At 39.4% G+C, this 17478-nt stretch overlaps 1 protein-coding gene across 2 annotated transcripts in view; it reads right to left on the bottom strand.

Annotated features, from left to right (window-relative positions):
* Nucleotides 1-247: 247 nt before the first annotated feature.
* The window catches only part of LOC104149761 (BOS complex subunit NOMO1), a 28379-nt gene continuing 11148 nt past the window's right edge, over nt 248-17478 (bottom strand). For both annotated transcript variants that reach the window (XM_068908266.1, XM_068908267.1), the window contains exons 14-31: nt 17219-17350; nt 16230-16366; nt 15758-15845; nt 14550-14613; nt 13349-13444; nt 10590-10799; nt 10194-10276; nt 9083-9242; nt 8813-8939; nt 8186-8299; nt 7394-7521; nt 6666-6807; nt 5724-5807; nt 4138-4248; nt 3138-3239; nt 2802-2921; nt 1718-1810; nt 248-719 (exon numbers count right to left, since the gene is read on the bottom strand). In XM_068908266.1, coding sequence (XP_068764367.1) covers nt 588-719; nt 1718-1810; nt 2802-2921; nt 3138-3239; nt 4138-4248; nt 5724-5807; nt 6666-6807; nt 7394-7521; nt 8186-8299; nt 8813-8939; nt 9083-9242; nt 10194-10276; nt 10590-10799; nt 13349-13444; nt 14550-14613; nt 15758-15845; nt 16230-16366; nt 17219-17350 — 2123 coding nt within the window. In that variant the 3' untranslated portion in view covers nt 248-587. The remainder of the gene's footprint in view (nt 720-1717; nt 1811-2801; nt 2922-3137; nt 3240-4137; nt 4249-5723; nt 5808-6665; nt 6808-7393; nt 7522-8185; nt 8300-8812; nt 8940-9082; nt 9243-10193; nt 10277-10589; nt 10800-13348; nt 13445-14549; nt 14614-15757; nt 15846-16229; nt 16367-17218; nt 17351-17478) is intronic.

A 17478-nucleotide genomic window follows, 5' to 3' on the forward strand; every position in this document is an offset into this window, starting at 1 on the left:
TCCATCAAGCAAATACTTGATTTTAATCAAAGATAACATAACCATTGGATAAGAACTGAAATCTGGCTGTGCAGATGGTAAAATAAAGTTGCTGCACTGTAAGCGCCAAAGCTCTAATTCACCAGCTGACCTACGTCTCCCAAAACTTTGTTGTTTGAAGCACTACTGATTTCGCAGAACTCCTGTGGTGCTGCTTCTTTAAACTGGGTATTTGGAAAGGTAAGGATAAACGATTCCCCCAAAAGACTGAACTTTAAATCAAAAAGTTTATTACCACTGCCTTTACAAATGATTAATGAAGACAGCATGACCCGTTCCACTGAAGAGAAAAAAATTCATTGTCTTCAAGTATGGGAGACGCACTCACAGTGACAACAAAGGCATTCATTTCACTATTTTATAACAAGGAAATCTGTAGAATCCATAGAAAATTTACAACCAAAATGGAGCTAGTGTGACAAATGGAACTCATGCAGCAACAATGAAAATGTAAAGTCCACAAATTTATCAAAAATACATCTTAGTGGCTTTGCTTCCTCATGCTCCAGTTTGAGGGAGCATCGTTTCATGCAATCACCCCTTCTATCTCACGTCCGTCTCGTCTTCTGTTTTTTCGTTTGTCTCTTTGCATCCTCTGGGCCACCTGTGTCAGAACCTGCCTGTCCAAGGGCACGTACTCCTTGCAGTCGAGTTGTTAGCTGCAGCAACAAGGGAATAAGCTGGGCAAAAAAAAAGTGGGGGGCAGGGAACAGCATGTGATTACAATGGCATATAAGGTCTGAATGATAATGTTTTTATAGATCCACTTCTCCATGCCCTGCTTGAGTAAGGGAGTTGGACTATGGGATCTCCAGAGGTCCCTTCCAACTGCAACTGGTCTGCGATTCTGTGAAACAGAATCTATTGCTTAAACAGCACATCTACAAATATGTCAGAAAACAGCAGCCAATTCTTGGGGAGTCAAATCCTAACCTTCTGGAAATTTCTGATCAAAAATTAAAATGGTTGTCACATCACCTTTTTCCTGCAGTAATCTACCTAAGAACGGGATTTTAAGTACTGAGACTGGAAAACCACCACTATTTTCAGGGGAGGCAGAGAGTCATCAGTGCCGCTGCAGAAAATCCTGGAGAATCCCATGGTCTATTCTGTCTACCCACATTTGAGGGAGGAAATCAAACTGTGCAGACAAATTTATTTTCTCTTAACAGCAAAACTGAAATCCAGTCATATCAGAGGAAACTAGAAGAGCACGGCTTGTTAACAAAGACAGAGGGGATAATCTGGTAGCTCTTCATATTCCTTGAGTGTTTTATACCAGGGAGGGCATAGAGCAAAAGAGACCAGGCTTGATGATTTGCATAGTTTTTTTTCCAGTCTGCTGTTGCTGAAGCCAGTTATTTTTTGTTCCTATTATCAGAATATGGTTATCTGAATGTGAATGCTGTTGTACTGTCTTTTGCAGAGTCGTCAAATGAGATGACAAAATTCAGAAATATCACAGGAACTCAACTTCACACTAGCATTTTTAAAAGGAAGGTAATCGTCCAGAAACTTAGCTACATTGTTTTCTTTTGTTGAAATGTGTCACATGTGACTGTTGACTGCATTTCTGGCTAGATATACACCTCAACAAACTCTCATTTTACACAGTACAGAATATTCACGGATAGGACAATAATATTTGGATAAGGACAAAAAAACCCTCATAACTTACCTTATCATGGTTGTAGCCAGCCAACAACAGAAGCAGCGTCAGTGGCAATGCAATGTAAGAGCCTTGGGCAATATCTTGTTCAGGCAACTTTCTCTGAAAAAAGTGGGGACCGTGGACTGTTTTAAATGCTCATTTCAACGTCGAAAACTGTCCGCTTTAAGCGACTTCAGCAATAGGTTCGAGTGGCATGTTCAGCCCTTCCCATCCAAGCACCACTCGAGATTTAATCTACCTTCAGATTCAAAGCAGTCCCCTTGATCAGATTTATACATCTGCTACCTTTTTTGTACATTGTTGGGGTTTTTTGTTCTTGTTTTGTTCTTTTTTTCTTTTTTTAAAACTAATTCAGTGATGGCCAGTCATCACTTTCCAATCAGCCTGGTGTGCTTTGATTTACTTGTCACATGCTGCTCCGATCTCTCTGATCCCAGGGATAACAATACAGCAACGACACCAGCACAAAATCATTCAGGCATAGCTGCATCTTTCATTTATAACTGCCATTGCATGTTTCCCTCATGTTTCACTGGCATCTGAACGTGCAGTGATGTAGAAAAGAAATAGATCATTTAAGTATTACAGGAATGAACATTTCACTAAACTGATTGCGCTGTTTAGCTTGGAAGTGCAAAAAGACGTTCCCTCTCTCAAGGGAGAAGTTTTCTCCTCACATTACTTCTCCTCTGCTTTACCCTTCTATCTTGGCTCCTATAATTAAAAAAGTCTTTTTGGCCTGGTGACACTTCTTTCCTATAGGAAAAGGTCCTTAAAAGAATTTCTGCAACAATCCTGTCTTTCTCCTTCAGGCCCATTAGTGTACTTCTTTCAATTAGTATCATGGCTACAACTGTTTCCTTAAATCCCTACTTGCCTTCCACAATATACCAGATGACTACATCGCTGTACAAAGCCTTAAATATGGCCCAAACCAAAATCACTATCACTTCAATGCCTCCCATAAAACTCTTCATATTACATAAATAGAAAGTTAGGCCAAACCCACAAAATACATGCAGGCCACACTATCCGGACACTGTTCTCAAGGTCAACACTTGAAACGAAAGTTAAAACATTTTCTACTTACAGAGGGACTAAAGATCAACGTAACATGTTTATGGTATCCAATAGCAGTGAACGAAACTTGAGGTAGGGTGTAATCATACTGTGATTTAGACAATGTAGAATCCAGAAGCACCACATAATTCTGTGGGTTAAAAACAAATTCAATCTACAGTGATGGTAACAGTCTGAGACAAAATTAGATTTAAAGACAAAAGTCAGTTTAAGAGGCTTCAAATCTTCTGAGACGCTGGCCACTCCAGCACGAGCATACTGCAGGCACACCAGAAATAACAATTTGGTGTCTTTAGGGAAAAAAAAATTAAAACAAGCTAAGCTAATCATTCAGCAATACCCTTACCTCTCCATCCCGGAGCAGTGGTGGGAAATGGAAAAAAAGAGATTGGCCTAAGTTGACTGTATGAATTGGGTTGTCAAGGTTTTCACTTTTGTAGAGCTTCACCTGTGAGAGAAAGGAGAAAGCACAAAAACAGGCATTTGTGTCTGTAATACAATAAATATTTTAGACACCCCACAACTTTAAGGATAAAGGCATTTCAAAACTCATCATGCACCTTAAAAACAGAAAGATGCCAAAGTCAACTAAGAACACTTGAAACTGTTCTAATACGGTGCTCTTCAACGAGGCGATACATTTTCTCTTCACATCTGCTCTGAGTGCTGGATGCTTTGAACATTTCCCAAAAAGCCCGACATCTTGGCAATAAGACCTTGGCAAGTGAGATGCCTAACAGACTAGTCAAAAAGAAACTGAGGCATTGCATTTATATTTGCAGATAACATTCCAGAGGAAGAATTTCAGAAATGGTACAACTCCTACCACACTAACATCTCTTATAGATACTTTCTGCATTTGTACCCTAAGCTGAAAGGATCACAAGGGCTTCGCAAATCTTTTCGGACCACAGTGCAGTTTTCTCAAGTTTTGAGCATTTCAACTATACTACTTGTTCCATACGCTCTTACACAAATGCACTCTTATATTCATGTGTCCTACGGTATATTTGTATTCACACAGTATCTTCTTGCTAGCAGACATGTATCTCAATAATTATTTCAAGGATAAATGCCATTCTGTGATGCAAATAACTCATTTCACCTCTGGTGTCTTTCCCTCCCTACAATGAGTGCATCTCTCAAGGGAGCAGACACAGAAACACTGTCAGCAATACTGGAATCTTAACTCTACCTGTAATTCAAATTCACCTTCATCAAACAATTAGCTGTAATTTGAATTCAATGTGTGCTCTGGCTACTGAACAATTTCTAGTGACCCTGCACAATATCATTGGGGAACCAATGGCAAATATGCTTGACAAAGATCAAGGGGCTGAACTTACACATAACGTGGAGAGATATTCTGAAGATGTAATCACATTTCCACTTAAATCAAATTGATTAATTTGCCGGAATGCTATAATATTAACATCGTCAATGTCACTATTCCCAATCTGCAAGACACAACGCAGTCATGTTTTTCTACAAAGAGTTAACAGAACACAAACATTGCTCAAAATTTTAAACAAAAGAAATGAGTTTCATTCTATAAAAACCACATGGAAACTTGAAGTCTTTCCAATTGCAATTACTTTTCCTCCAGAGCGTAGAACTCGCAATTAGACTTGTGCATTATCAGCACAAGGCTGATGGCATTGATTTATTTAAACTAAAAATGGAAGAAGTATCAAAAACATGCATTATTTTGGAAGTAAAGAGCTGAGTTACATACATAGAACTGCCTGAAGTCTGAACGTCAGTCCCAGTGTTTTGCTTCCGTGCTGAAAGATGTATATTACTGAGCTAGGATGTTTATGGAGCTGATTAATAAGGGATATGCTTCATATCATAATACAACCTACTGCAAAAATACATAACTCGACATGTTTCAAAATTTGTTTAAAATATTTGTATTTCTAAACCTGAATGCTGATCAGGAGAGACACTTTTTAAAACAACTATACCACCAAAGAGGTTACAGTTAGGCCAGGTGCCACAGAAACAGCCTGGCACCACTAGGGTTGTACATTTTTTCCAGTAGTATCTCTTACATGTTATTTCTCCCCTGCAGAAAATGGCAGACTAGTTACGACAGAATTAGTACAAATTACTGTATACAGCTATCACTTGCAATATCTAAGTTTCATTTGATTTTCTGGAATTTGGGTGGCCACTGTTCTTCCCTTCCCAATAAACAAGTAGTCTTAGCAGGAAGTCACTAAGAACTTGAAAGAATTCTGCCCCGCTGCTCTGCTGCAAAGGAGGGCATCCTGGCCAGGTGCCTGTTCGAGTCCGAATAATGACCGTCTCCCACTGAAAAGTTCTGGACAACTAATGAAGCTCAATTAACCTTTGCTGGATGTCAAGAGACAAGTGAGGGGCAGCCAACCCAAATCTGTAAGGATGGAGGAATACTTTAGAAGATTTGCTTAGTTTTAAATTCAAAAAATTATTTTTACGTTTTAAAAAGATTCACAAGTCTGAATGGTAACTTTATCTACCACAATACTGCAGGATTTAGACCAAATAGAGCGTAGTAACAGATATCTATCAATTAATAATTAAATATAAGATAGGACCATATGACAATTCATGACCCCCTCAAGTTGATAGTTCCACATCATAAAGGAACGCTGAAAGCTATCCTATATTTTTATTATCTTGCTTTCTGACGCATGGTGTTTGTGACTGTGAAAGAGTTCTTTCCACTTGTTTCCTCTTTGGGCCTGATTTTATCTCAATTTTAAGCTACAGTGCTGACACAAAATAGGAGATCTGTTATTTAGAAAGCTAAGCTGCTGAAAGCCACTTGTCTAAACAGACTGCATTCAGCTACTTTGCTGCTGATAGAATACACACAACGCCTAGGCAGATTCAAGACACACATTTCACATACAGCGGTTGGACAAAAAAAAAAAAAAAAAATTACCTCAACCGTTCGATGCTGCGGTAAAGCTCTTTCAATATGATCATTGCCTTCAGCTTTGAGTTGGACATGATACACACAACCAGGCTAAAAGCAACATTCAAATGATAAAATTCATCACTCAATAATACATGCTTTATCATTAGATGCATTAAGATGGTCAGACAATTTTCTAATATTCCATCTAAAATACAGCACCCAAATATTTCCAACCACAATTTTCCTTATCCTGAACAGAAAATTTATCTGAGTAATTTAGGGTGTTCACTTCCAGCAAATACAAAAGGGCTATCATAGAATTTTCACTAGTTCGTTACATTACGTTATTAGAAGAAGTCATCTGAGGAATGTTTCAGCTGGAAAAAAAAAAACCTATTAAGCAGAATTAAAAACAGATTAAATACTCCTTTCTACTTCAACATAACTGCTTATTCCACATAGAGGTTCCAGAAATTCAGCTTCCACGTTTCCTGCAGAATGGCTTACCTCAGACACATGCTGTACAATCAACCATACACCCAACTGCCTGCTAAAATACACTGTAGCAACATTTTCACAAGAGAAAGTAAAAGCTTCCCCAAACTCTCTTGCTCAAGAGAACTCCCTACCATAACACCTATGCTTTTACTTGCTTACCTGTTAGACACACTCAGTGCCTTGACTGGGAGTTCTTGTATCACAACATGAGAACTGTTCAGGTTTGCCTGAAGGCCACCGCATATGTTGGCAGAAACTTCCACAGACTTACACTAACACATTTTTTCCCCTTTACTAAAAGGGATGACCACTACATGAAAACGTTTCCTACCACAGAAAGACTCAAGGGAATCTGAGCTAGCAAATATGATGGGAAAACAGAAATCTGTAGCTAATTAATAAAACGCATTTTATTACTCCATGATCACACTAACATAAAAGCAAATAACAGAGTATTCCAATCCTTACCAGGAGGCCACGTAGCCTGAATTTGCCTTCTTCATCAGTTATCGTGTCTTCTCCATAGATGCTACACTCTTTTTGCCCCACAGCTTCTACTGAGACTCCCTGCTCAGGCTCTCCATTTAAAGAGGAAACTGTGCCATAACAACTAGAAGTAGAAAGAGAATCAATTGCCACAGATGTGCAGATGCTGTTTTAATGCATATTTTAAAGACATTTTATTGTTAGAACTGATAGGAGAAGTACTTAGTACATTTAGCATAGCATGGAGAAGAAAAGGGGAATTTACAGGTATTTAAATTAGCTGCAATTCAGGGCACAGTTTCAGGAACCTGAGTTCCTATCCTCCACGGCTAAACAGGGGCATACAGCTCTGAGGGCAGAGAAAGGGAGAAGTTAGACACCTGAAGCAGTCTACCAGCCCACACACAGACCTCCCCGCTCCCACTGGACACGGCACAAGTCACTTCCAGTGCCACCGACACAGTGCTTTCATAGCAAACGTTTCTCCTTAAAGTCCTATCATCTGGGCTCAGCTATAAACTCCTGTCTGTGAGAATAGGCTAAAATAACATACTCGTACACAGAATAACAAAATCCTCAACCTCTAGCAGAGAGGGACATCAGGACAAAGAGAATCAGTTTGCATGATGCGAACTGTGCGTTTTCCATGATGCATGTTTGTATCCAGACACAGTATGTAGCATTCTGCACAGCATTTCAGCTCTACTCACCTGTAAGCTGTTCTGTAACCAGTTATTCGGATTTTAAGATTCTGTCCTTCCTGAACTTCAATCATTTGCGATGAGGGTTCAAAGCGAAACTCTTTCATCATGGGTTTAAAATAATACTGCCCTGGGCTCTGCAGAACGGTATCAAGCAATTTGTTTATTAATAGTGATACAAAGATTCACTGACTCCAAACAATCATGTCTGGGCAGGAGCTCCCTGCTGAAGAGCTGAATTTCCCTTTCCCAACCATTGGCTAAACTGGTCAGAAAACATGAACGCTTAAGAACAGAAACATATTGGACAATAAACGAATGGAGCACTACCACGAAACAAAGTCTGAAAAGGAAAACTGTGGCCCCAATACTTTAGCACAAGAGCGCAAGGACAGGAAAGTAACCAGGAGAGAAAGACGTCTGCATCTGCAAACTTAGTTCTGGCATGCCTACACACATGTACAGATCAATAATCTAATTAGACTTCTTTCTTCTAAAGATTCTAAAATGACCATTAACAAGTTGGCTTGTTTCATGTTTGCAGTCTGCACGTTAGTAATTGAAATCAACATCATCTGCTACCTTTCGGGGACAATTCGCTTTCCAGGTTAGATTTCACATGTTTCACTTCTAAGATTTTAAGTGCTGTTAGGAAAACTAACACCTGGCCCCTCTAAGGAATCTACGTCTCTCATTGTGAGTTACAATCCCACAAGATAAAACAATGGGAAGCACTGATAACATCCTGATTTTAGAGCAACATAGCATTGCCACATTCAGAAGAATCAATTTCAACTTTACCAGATTGGAAAAGGTCAGCATGCCGTTATCCTGTGTAAGGAGGTTGGACCGGAACACCCCACCACTGAGAGACAGGAGAACTCCAGCAAGAGCTTGGTCATCCTCAGATTTGATCTGGTTTTGAATAAACAAGAGTTGTAAGTAAAAGCTATGGTTGCTTTATGAAGAAATATTCAACACAGAAGCCCCTTGCAGAGTGCGCAGATTGCTGTCTCTGAGCACTCAGCTACAAACAGAAAAAAAAATAGCCACACCCGCAGCATATCCTCTCCTGTCACACTGCAGGGCTGCAACAGCTTGTGCTCCCAACATCTGGGCAACAAAGGCGCACAGAGCACGAGCCACCAGGATAGCCACTCTCCATGCTCTCAAAGGAAACAGTGGGAGCCAGAATGAAGAATCCCCCAGACTAGAGCTAGGTATCAGTTGGATCAGCCGGTACACAAAGAAAATCACTCTGTAGGATAAAAGCAGTAAGAGATGATTTGTTTCCCCTACCACAAAATTATCTGATCCCCACATCCCACACCCATTTGTGGTTGGCTGGGAGAAGTGGGTTAACTTTTTTGCCTGTGAGGCCCTAAACTACACACTATTCATTCAGCACCCAAAGCGTTAGAACGTTACCTCGAATGTCACCCCAGCAAGAGCAAAAGCTTTGAAGTCCCCAACTGTTCCTTCTACCGCAGTCAAAACAAACCCTTCTTTCTGAGCAGTAATGGTATATTCCAAGTCACTGTGGAGTGGCCCAACACTTTAAATAAAGGAAAGAAGAATTTGTTTCAAAACAAACAAAAAAAAACTGCCAAGAAACATCTGGATATCTCATATGTGCTGTAAAGTCACACAGCACTTAAACTAAAGAACCCAAAGGAGCATAACAAATCTGCTAATCACCTGTAAGCACCTTTTCCATCAGTGAAAACTGTGATGAGTGCAGAAGTTGATCCTTTTTCACCGATGACAATCTCCACACCCTCCAATTCAGGATGAATCTGCCCTTCCAGAAATAAGCCTGCTTTTCCATGAATCTCTATCAGCTTTCCAGGACAGCTCTCTTGGTCATTAAAAAAGGGATTTAAGGCAAGGAGAAAGTAAAAAATTCAGTCACCATTCTGTCTCACAGCAACAGTTTAACTACTTCCAAAGTGATCAGTTGATGTTCTTTTGGCTTAGAATAAGAGATCAACCCACGAAACCGTATAGCTTACAACCTCTGAACATTCACCAAATCAGTAAGTGAGCTTGAAAGCTATAAGCACCTCTCCAATACAAACATTTTGTATTTGCTTGGTGCTATGGGGATTCATAAAGTCCCGCGTCCTAGAGCCAGACAGAGAAAAACCCAACAATATTCTCCTTTAACTGATATCATAAGCTTTGATTAAAATTTGTTGAGGTCACATTGAGGTCAGCATGTGCCATGCTCTAAGACATTATGTAAAAAAAATTATATTTACCTATGTATTTAGAACGTGGACAGCAGAGAGGCACCTAACATTTTCTATTAATGACTAATAACAAAAAGTGTTCACTTTAGGAACCTGAGGGCTAGATGGACACTGACTGAACAGGTAGCATAAACTGACTGCTGATAGCCCTGACAACTTCAAAGTTTACTTATTTTATGAATGTTTTTATTATTGCAATTTACTACATAGCAAACTTGACAGAAGCTTGAATTTGGCAACAGTTTCAAAATACAAACATATTGCTTTTTTTTACATCTATTCTTCTACACAACAAGCGTGACATGAATAATTCTCAGAATTGCCAAGGGGTCAATCCACACTTACAAGGATATTCTGCTGATAAAAAGCAGTATTTGTATTCTCTACCAAATAGCCATGATCCCAAGTTCCACAGAGTGAAATTAGTCCACAAAGAAATTTCTGCAATTGAAATTGCCTTTCTAATATTACCTTTGAAGAGCTATTCAAAGTTTCATCTGCAGGGATACGTTTCTGCCTTAAAATCTGCTTTAAGAAAAAAGTTTGTTTATATTTACCTCCACTAACAACCGCTTCCACATAAGGTGGGTAAAAAAGAAGCTCTTTTGATGAAGGCGTCACAGTAATTTTCTCTCCAGACCTATAAAACTCAAATAAGATACAATTAGAAGATAAGATGGAACTAGTTAGCAGCTCTCTTGCAGTAGACAGCACTGCATATCAACTAGAGGACCCATCTACATACCTAAAGGGGGAGGGGGAGGAAATCAACAATTACTTGAGCTAGATTCGCGTTATCTGGTACCAGTTTCCCTTTAGCTGGCACGCAGCAAGAGCAAACACAGGTTCTGTAAAGCTGCTCTTTCCATTACGGAATATGTCAGTGTTCGATTGGTGACAACACCAGATAGTAGTAGAAAGAATATACCCTGTACGCTGGAGCTCTGTCGTACCTTGCCCAGTATGAAAATTCATATAGGAATGGTCCTTGGAGTTCCTCCACCATTTCTTGCACCGGTGGCGTTGTTCCTTCCTCCTCTTGACCCTTCTTTTCTCTCTCCTGTCGGCGGGCCTCAATTTCTGCCAGCTGCTGCTCCCTTCGCAACTCCTGTACAGATTTCAGGGGCCCTAACACTAAGGCAGGTTCACTGTCAATGGATGATCTGAAAATGTGAAGGAGAAAATAAAATAACCTCCTCTGGCACGACGGGAGAGGAGCTTGTTATATCTCTTGACTACACCCTTTATACCCCAGGGAAAAAATTCCAGGTGTTTTTTTTTTTTTTTTTAAACCATTCCTTTTTAATTCTGCTATTTATTCCAAACGTACCTAAAACTTTCCAACCTCCATATGAACTAGTTACTACTAGAAAGGCTCGTTCACAGGGGCTACAGATAACCTACTGCAACTTAGCCTAGCAGAAAAGGACCTACCTGCAGCGCTCACAGACAAAAATACTGCCTCATTATGTTATAACCAGTCAAGAAGTCACAGCCTTGCTGCCTCTTCCTCCCTCTGCTACCCCTCAGCATCCCACTGCAGAGCCACCAGGAAAACAAAACAAAACAAAACATTCTTATGTCTCAACCGCTTCGCAGAGTCTGGCATCTTAGCTTAACTTTGTTTTTGGTGGACAGTAGAGTGTCTTGATTTTGCACAAAATCGCAGACACTAGCTCTCCCATAGGGGCAAGAGTCTCCCATAGAAGCACTGAGGAGCCAGTGGGAATGGTAAATTTTTAAGCCCAAGCAACACAGTTTGCAAGAGTACATTTAACAAAGCCCTAATCTACAACAAGAGAAAGACTGGAACGTCAAAACTGAGTACTAGCTTAACACAGAAAGGATGAGTTATACAAAACAAAAAAAGACTAGTAACTCAATTTTCTTTTCCCAGTGCTACCTTCCCTCAGAATACACCTCTCAGGGATAACAGTATAAAGGAGAAAATAATTTTGTCACCAATAAATACTTCCAATAGCTGGTAATTTCCAGGAAAAGCTCTGAGTTCTGCCCTATCTGCCCCAGATATTTGAACCACCCAGCTGTCTTGTCACTGTCTACTTAACAGATTTCTAGGTAAGCTTAGGCAGGTTCTTGTAATCAGCTTAGAACAATGTATCTCATTTTACCCTCCCTGATCTTACATCTTCCCTTCCCTACCAATTTCTTCTAGTCTACAACCATCCTTTGTATCGTATCTTGTCTCTTCTACAATAGTCTGAAAAACTGGTAAGGAATATTGCGAAATTCTCTAGGAGGAGTGAACTGAAAAGATCATGATTACTTTTTCTACAATCACTTTATCAGGATAGTGCTGTCTCCTACTTCAATATTCACAGGTATTCAACTCCTCCTTTTTTGAGGCAAACATATACTATTGCTCTATCACACTAAATTTTAATCAAGGCTCTAAACTTTTTCTCTGCAGTCCAGAGACAATCCCGAAATGCATCAAACATTTTTTTTGCCTCAAAGCCTATTAAAAACCCAGACAGACACACACACATGCTCACCATATTACTCATTTAATCATTCTAGTCTCATTTTTCAAACAGAGAAGTGTACATAGCAAACTATCATCAGAAACTGCTAAGAACTGTGTTTTTGTTTAATTAACTGAAAGGTAACAGGTTACTGCCACAGATCCGGAACACAAGCACAAACCTTTTAAAAAACAACTGTCCAGCTTTTAATTCCAAAGCTGTTCCCTTTATACTGATAGCACTTCACAAAAGGGACTTTGGCTAAAAAGATTCAGGCAGGCTTGAACAGAGACAGTCTGTGGCAACCGTCTTGCCAATAGTCTCAAAACAACCCCAACTAAGCTGGAAGACTGGTAGGATACTCACCTCCTCACTAATTTTTTTTTTTTTAAATCCTAACGGCTCTTTACTGTCTCAGTATTCCTTTTCCAGCTGCTGTAGTCACACATTAGTTGTAGTTTTAAGTTCACTAAACTCAGGGATGAGGCAATGCGCTGCCCAAAATTCACTCTCTGTTAAGAAATTTTCTAGGCTCAAAAAAAAGTTCGAGATCCCCTAGTCTAGAACAAGTGCACATCAGTAAAACACTAATAAAGCACTCATCATTATCAGCGTCTTCCAGGCAGATCTGGCACCTCGTGCAATTAAAGCTGTTCACAAATCAGTGGTCCCCAGTGAGCTGTGTGTTCAGCTAAACATAAACTGGCGCATTAGTGTGTAATCACTCTGCACGGTTTTCCTTTTATAGCCCTCTTCACGCCAGTAACAATGCTCTAAGCAGCAGATTCTCTTCTTGAAGTAATAAAAAAGGCAAAATAGATCCCAGTGCTAAGGAGCTCAGAAAAGGCTAAAACAACATCCTCTGAATTCTGAAATTTCAGTTCACTAAAATGCATAAACACGCAGAAAATTATTCCTTTTTACTATAACACACAAATAGAAATGGGCCATTTTGAAATGAAGTGACAATGTTCAAAGTGATGACTGGGAATTATTTATCCATCTACAAAGTACTCAAAGTACAGCTTAGCATTAAAAACAAAAAACACCCCACTTTTATACTGATTTGTGAACTTTTATACTGATTTGTGAACACCCCACTAGATAAGGGGACCCCATCCCCTTAGAAAGCAGCCACTGTGGTATTAAAACCAGAATAAAACCTTTTGAGCCAGACGCCTTTCTTCCCCCCACTTTTTATAAGCCCAAGATTTCTTTGTTCTTACTTAATGGTAACAGTCACATCCATTAGTTTATCTGTTGCAATCGTGCCAAGGACATGGTGTCGAATTGCAGTGAGCGTCAGTATACTAGGAGAGGACCTGTAAATCAAAGTAACAAAAGAGATGAACTGAAGGTCTGCCTCTTAGAGAAAGTAATCAAATCTCATTTAGCTGAGTTTATGCTCCCATCCCTAAATTTAATGTGCTTTAGAGAAGACGATATACAAATTACACAGGCAAAGCTATATGGCTGAGATGACAACATACTGGAAAGGGAGCAATTACTCAGCTCCAAACTCCAAACTACTGCATGACATCGGCCAAATTACTTCCTTGCTTCACGCCTCCTGCTTCCTCTCAAGCCAAAGTTGCTTTGATTGATTTCCTATGTACAGTCCCTTTACACACAGAAGAGGGATACTCACCAGTTTCGCCATATTTAACGTGGTTCAAGATCCTGCAAGTCTAACTGCTCTTTGCTGCCAAAAGGGGGTTCCGGCTTCTGTACGCTTACTTGCTTTGTGCTGGCTCTGATGGTTATCACACTTCTCTCTGAAGTGCTTTTAATTCACTAACACAGCAGAAAACAACCAGCTTTTAATGCTGCATTAGTTTGTTGCCCTCGGGGAGCAGAAACTCTCTTTCTGGACCCAAGGAGCCATTAAGCACCTTGCTGAACCATAACCTAGCAATAACTAATAAAACGTGGCTGACTGAGAAGATCAGTACTGCTCACTGATGATTACAGTGAGTATTTGTTCAGTTTGCAAAAACTGGGGTGAGCAGAATCAAGTCTCCACAGACTGTCTTGGTACCAGAGATGCATGCAAAGTCGCATGTGTCTTCTAGTAAACTTATTATCCTATCTTTTGCATTTTAGCCTTCACGAGTGACCAATAATTTCTGCTGAAATGCCTCTGCTTTGTTACAAAGCAAAAATACATTAAGCACAGACAGAAGGCAGCCAGAAACATCCATTTAAAATAGCAGAAACATCTTTAAAGTCTCTCATTAGATGAATTTTTCTTTTTTAAGCGCTGCGAAGAGCAAGAGGACACATCCGCCTTGCTAAAGCTTCCCTCTATTGGTTAAAGCAAGCCATAGCCACACATCCTGACATGCTGAAAGAAAGCAACAGAAGGACGCTTTATGAAAGCATACTGACAGGCAAAAGATCAAAATGAGAGCATTATTTTGTTCTTACGTATCGTAAGTGTAATATTCATGTTCAAACCGGTGGCAGGAACGTGGGGTCACTTCATATACACCTGTAAACATTAAGTGAAAGAGAGATCCTCTGAAAAAAATTCAAGCTCACTGTGTTGGCATTCGGCTGAATTCTAAAGACCACATGAGACCTGAGGTATAAACACAATTACAAAATTTGCCTACATCTCTACCATCTTTGGCACAGACACTTGTAAATTGATCCATCTCTCCTGAGTCATTGATCGCTGCTGGATTCTGCTCAGAGTTACTAAGGTACACTGATTACAAAACACAATTAGGCATCACAACAGACAGGCACAGGTAAACATAATTACAAACACAATTACAAACAACAAACTTAACAAGGTTGAGAGTAGCCTATTAGGGTCCCATATCTGGTGCCCTTCTGATTGATTATACAGCCAGTCTTGCAACTGTACTGAGAATGAGACCACTGGCTTTAAGAATCACAGAACAGTTGAGGTTGGAAGGGACCTCTGGAGATCATCTAGTCCAACCTCCCTGCTCAAGCAGGGTCATCTAGAGCACACTGCCCAGAATCACGTCCAGGCAGGCTTTGAATATCTCCAGAGAAGGAGACTCCACGACCTCTCTGGGCAACCTGTTCCAGTGCTCAGTCACCCTCACAGTCAAGAAGTTTTTCCTCATGTTCAGATGGAACTTCCTGTGTTTCAGTAGAATGAACTGATCAAAGCTGAAAACTGAATCAAAACCAAATGCTTTTGCTAACAGGCCATAACAGACAATTAGCTCCAAGACTTATTAAAAAAAAAAAAAATTTCAAACTTTAAAAATTACTTTTTCCAACACTGGAACTTTTAAGCAGCTTTCCTTCAAGGATACTGGATCGAAATAAAACTTCTATTTGTCAGTCACATTCCAGTTATAGAACTCATATGACAACAAAATTATTTTAGTATGTTCTTTGTTGATCAAAGATCAATGCCCTTCATCTAATCAAAAAACAAATTTCTTTTGCTTCTGAACATATATTTAGTTAAAAGACTATATAGTAACAGAGTTCTAAAAAATATTATAACAGAGCTCTTGTATACAGATGTAAGTAAAATAATGCCTCTCAAGAATCTCAGAAAGCACAACAGATTTTTTTTTTTAATTGTTAGCAGTATTAACTGACAGGCTGTTTTTTCCTTTTTTAAACTAACATTTTAGAACTGTTACCTGGCTTTGAAAGACAGAATCTATTAACTCCTTTGGAGAGGTTATAAATGCCAACATTTTCTGGTCCATTTCCATCCTGGTAAAATTCCTGTGAAGCCACAATACAATTCACTATTAGCTACTACCAAATAACAAAATAAAAACAATATTTGCCTAAAGGTATATTAATGCTTCTCCTTTCTAGCAGCTAACAACAAACGATCATTTTACCAATCTCAAGAGACAAATTTCAAAGCACTCTAACCATTAGTGTTGCTGTGTTTTAGGACTCCCTAGAGACATGAGAAAGCCTTGATTCAAAGCATAATCCTACACAGGTTTATTTAAAAAAAAAAAAATTATATATATATATAATATATTATTTATATATATAATTTATATATATAATATAACATATAATATATATTTTATATATATATACACACACACACACATATATATAAATAAAAGAGTGTGTTTGTTACCTACGTACCAGTGTAATTGCATGGGAAAGAGAACATCTCAGCATATATCCAGTCTGTCTGAATTCTACTCCTGCAACATCTTCCTCCATGACTTCTAGCTCCAAAGACTTATTCTTCCAACACCAGTCTTCATGTACAATGCTCACTAGAATACACACCACACAAAGCATTTTAGTAAGAAAGTTTTGTGAAAAGGGGCAGTTATTGTCATGTAAAAAAAAAAAAAAAAAACACCTAGATAACATAACTGGATAACTCATAACATGCTAACTGTTCCCTAACAAAAATCTTCCAGTTCAGATGCACTGAATGTCAGTCCAGAGAACAGCTGTGGCAACAGACCTGGCTCAAAGCACTGCAGTATCACCAGGAATCCAGCACATCTTGTAATAGAAAAGCTATTACAAAACAGAACAATAAAGTCGGGGAAGTTCTGCAATATACATTACCCCTGTGGTAGCCAAAGTAGCCTTGAGGATTTCAGAGCCCAACTCCAATTTCACCTTGTGGGATGATGTTCTGATTTCCATATAGAAAGAGCAATCCGTACATGCCCCTTCCATGCCTTCCCCAAGAATGCAATTTCTTTTAATAGTAGGCTAAGCCAGGCTGGCCAAAACACCTATTTTTGCTCTTAGGAGAGGCTAGTTACTGTGGAAGCAGAAGAACTAGGACATGCTCCTGCTCTCATGTTTGGGACAAGTTGGTTCATGATAATTCTCTTTCAGTTTACACCAGCGAATCCATGAGGCCAGCACGTAGTTCCTAAAACTTAGGAGAGCAGTTATCTGTTGTCACAGGGTTAAACGTACAAGATTAAGGAAACATGATGCACTGAGGTATTGTATTTTCCAGCTTCTCTCAAGTTTCAGAACCAGTTCACATGTTGGGCATGTGACACACAGGTTAAATAGTATTCTTAATAAGAGAGGTAGAGAGATTAAGTCACAAATTTAGATACTGAGCTAATGCTTCAAGCAATTCCCTATAATCCTACTTTTGTATTTGCCAGGTAGCACATTTTCAAATGTGAAGGCCACTGAGTCCATGTTTCCAGAGAGCTGAAGATTGCGTTTTTCACCCTGGCGGCTCACAGACTGTAATGTCACCATCAGATCACCACAAGCATCTGTGCAGGAAGGACAGCAGAAAATTACATTGCATTCTGGCTTCCCACCTCAGCCTCCAAAACCCCCCACTCCAGGCTTCATGTGTATTAAGAGTAAAATGATTACATTTCCAATCAAAACTATTACT

This window comes from Struthio camelus, chromosome 15 (genome assembly GCF_040807025.1).
Source record: "Struthio camelus isolate bStrCam1 chromosome 15, bStrCam1.hap1, whole genome shotgun sequence".
Classification (NCBI taxonomy): Eukaryota; Metazoa; Chordata; class Aves; order Struthioniformes; family Struthionidae; genus Struthio; species Struthio camelus.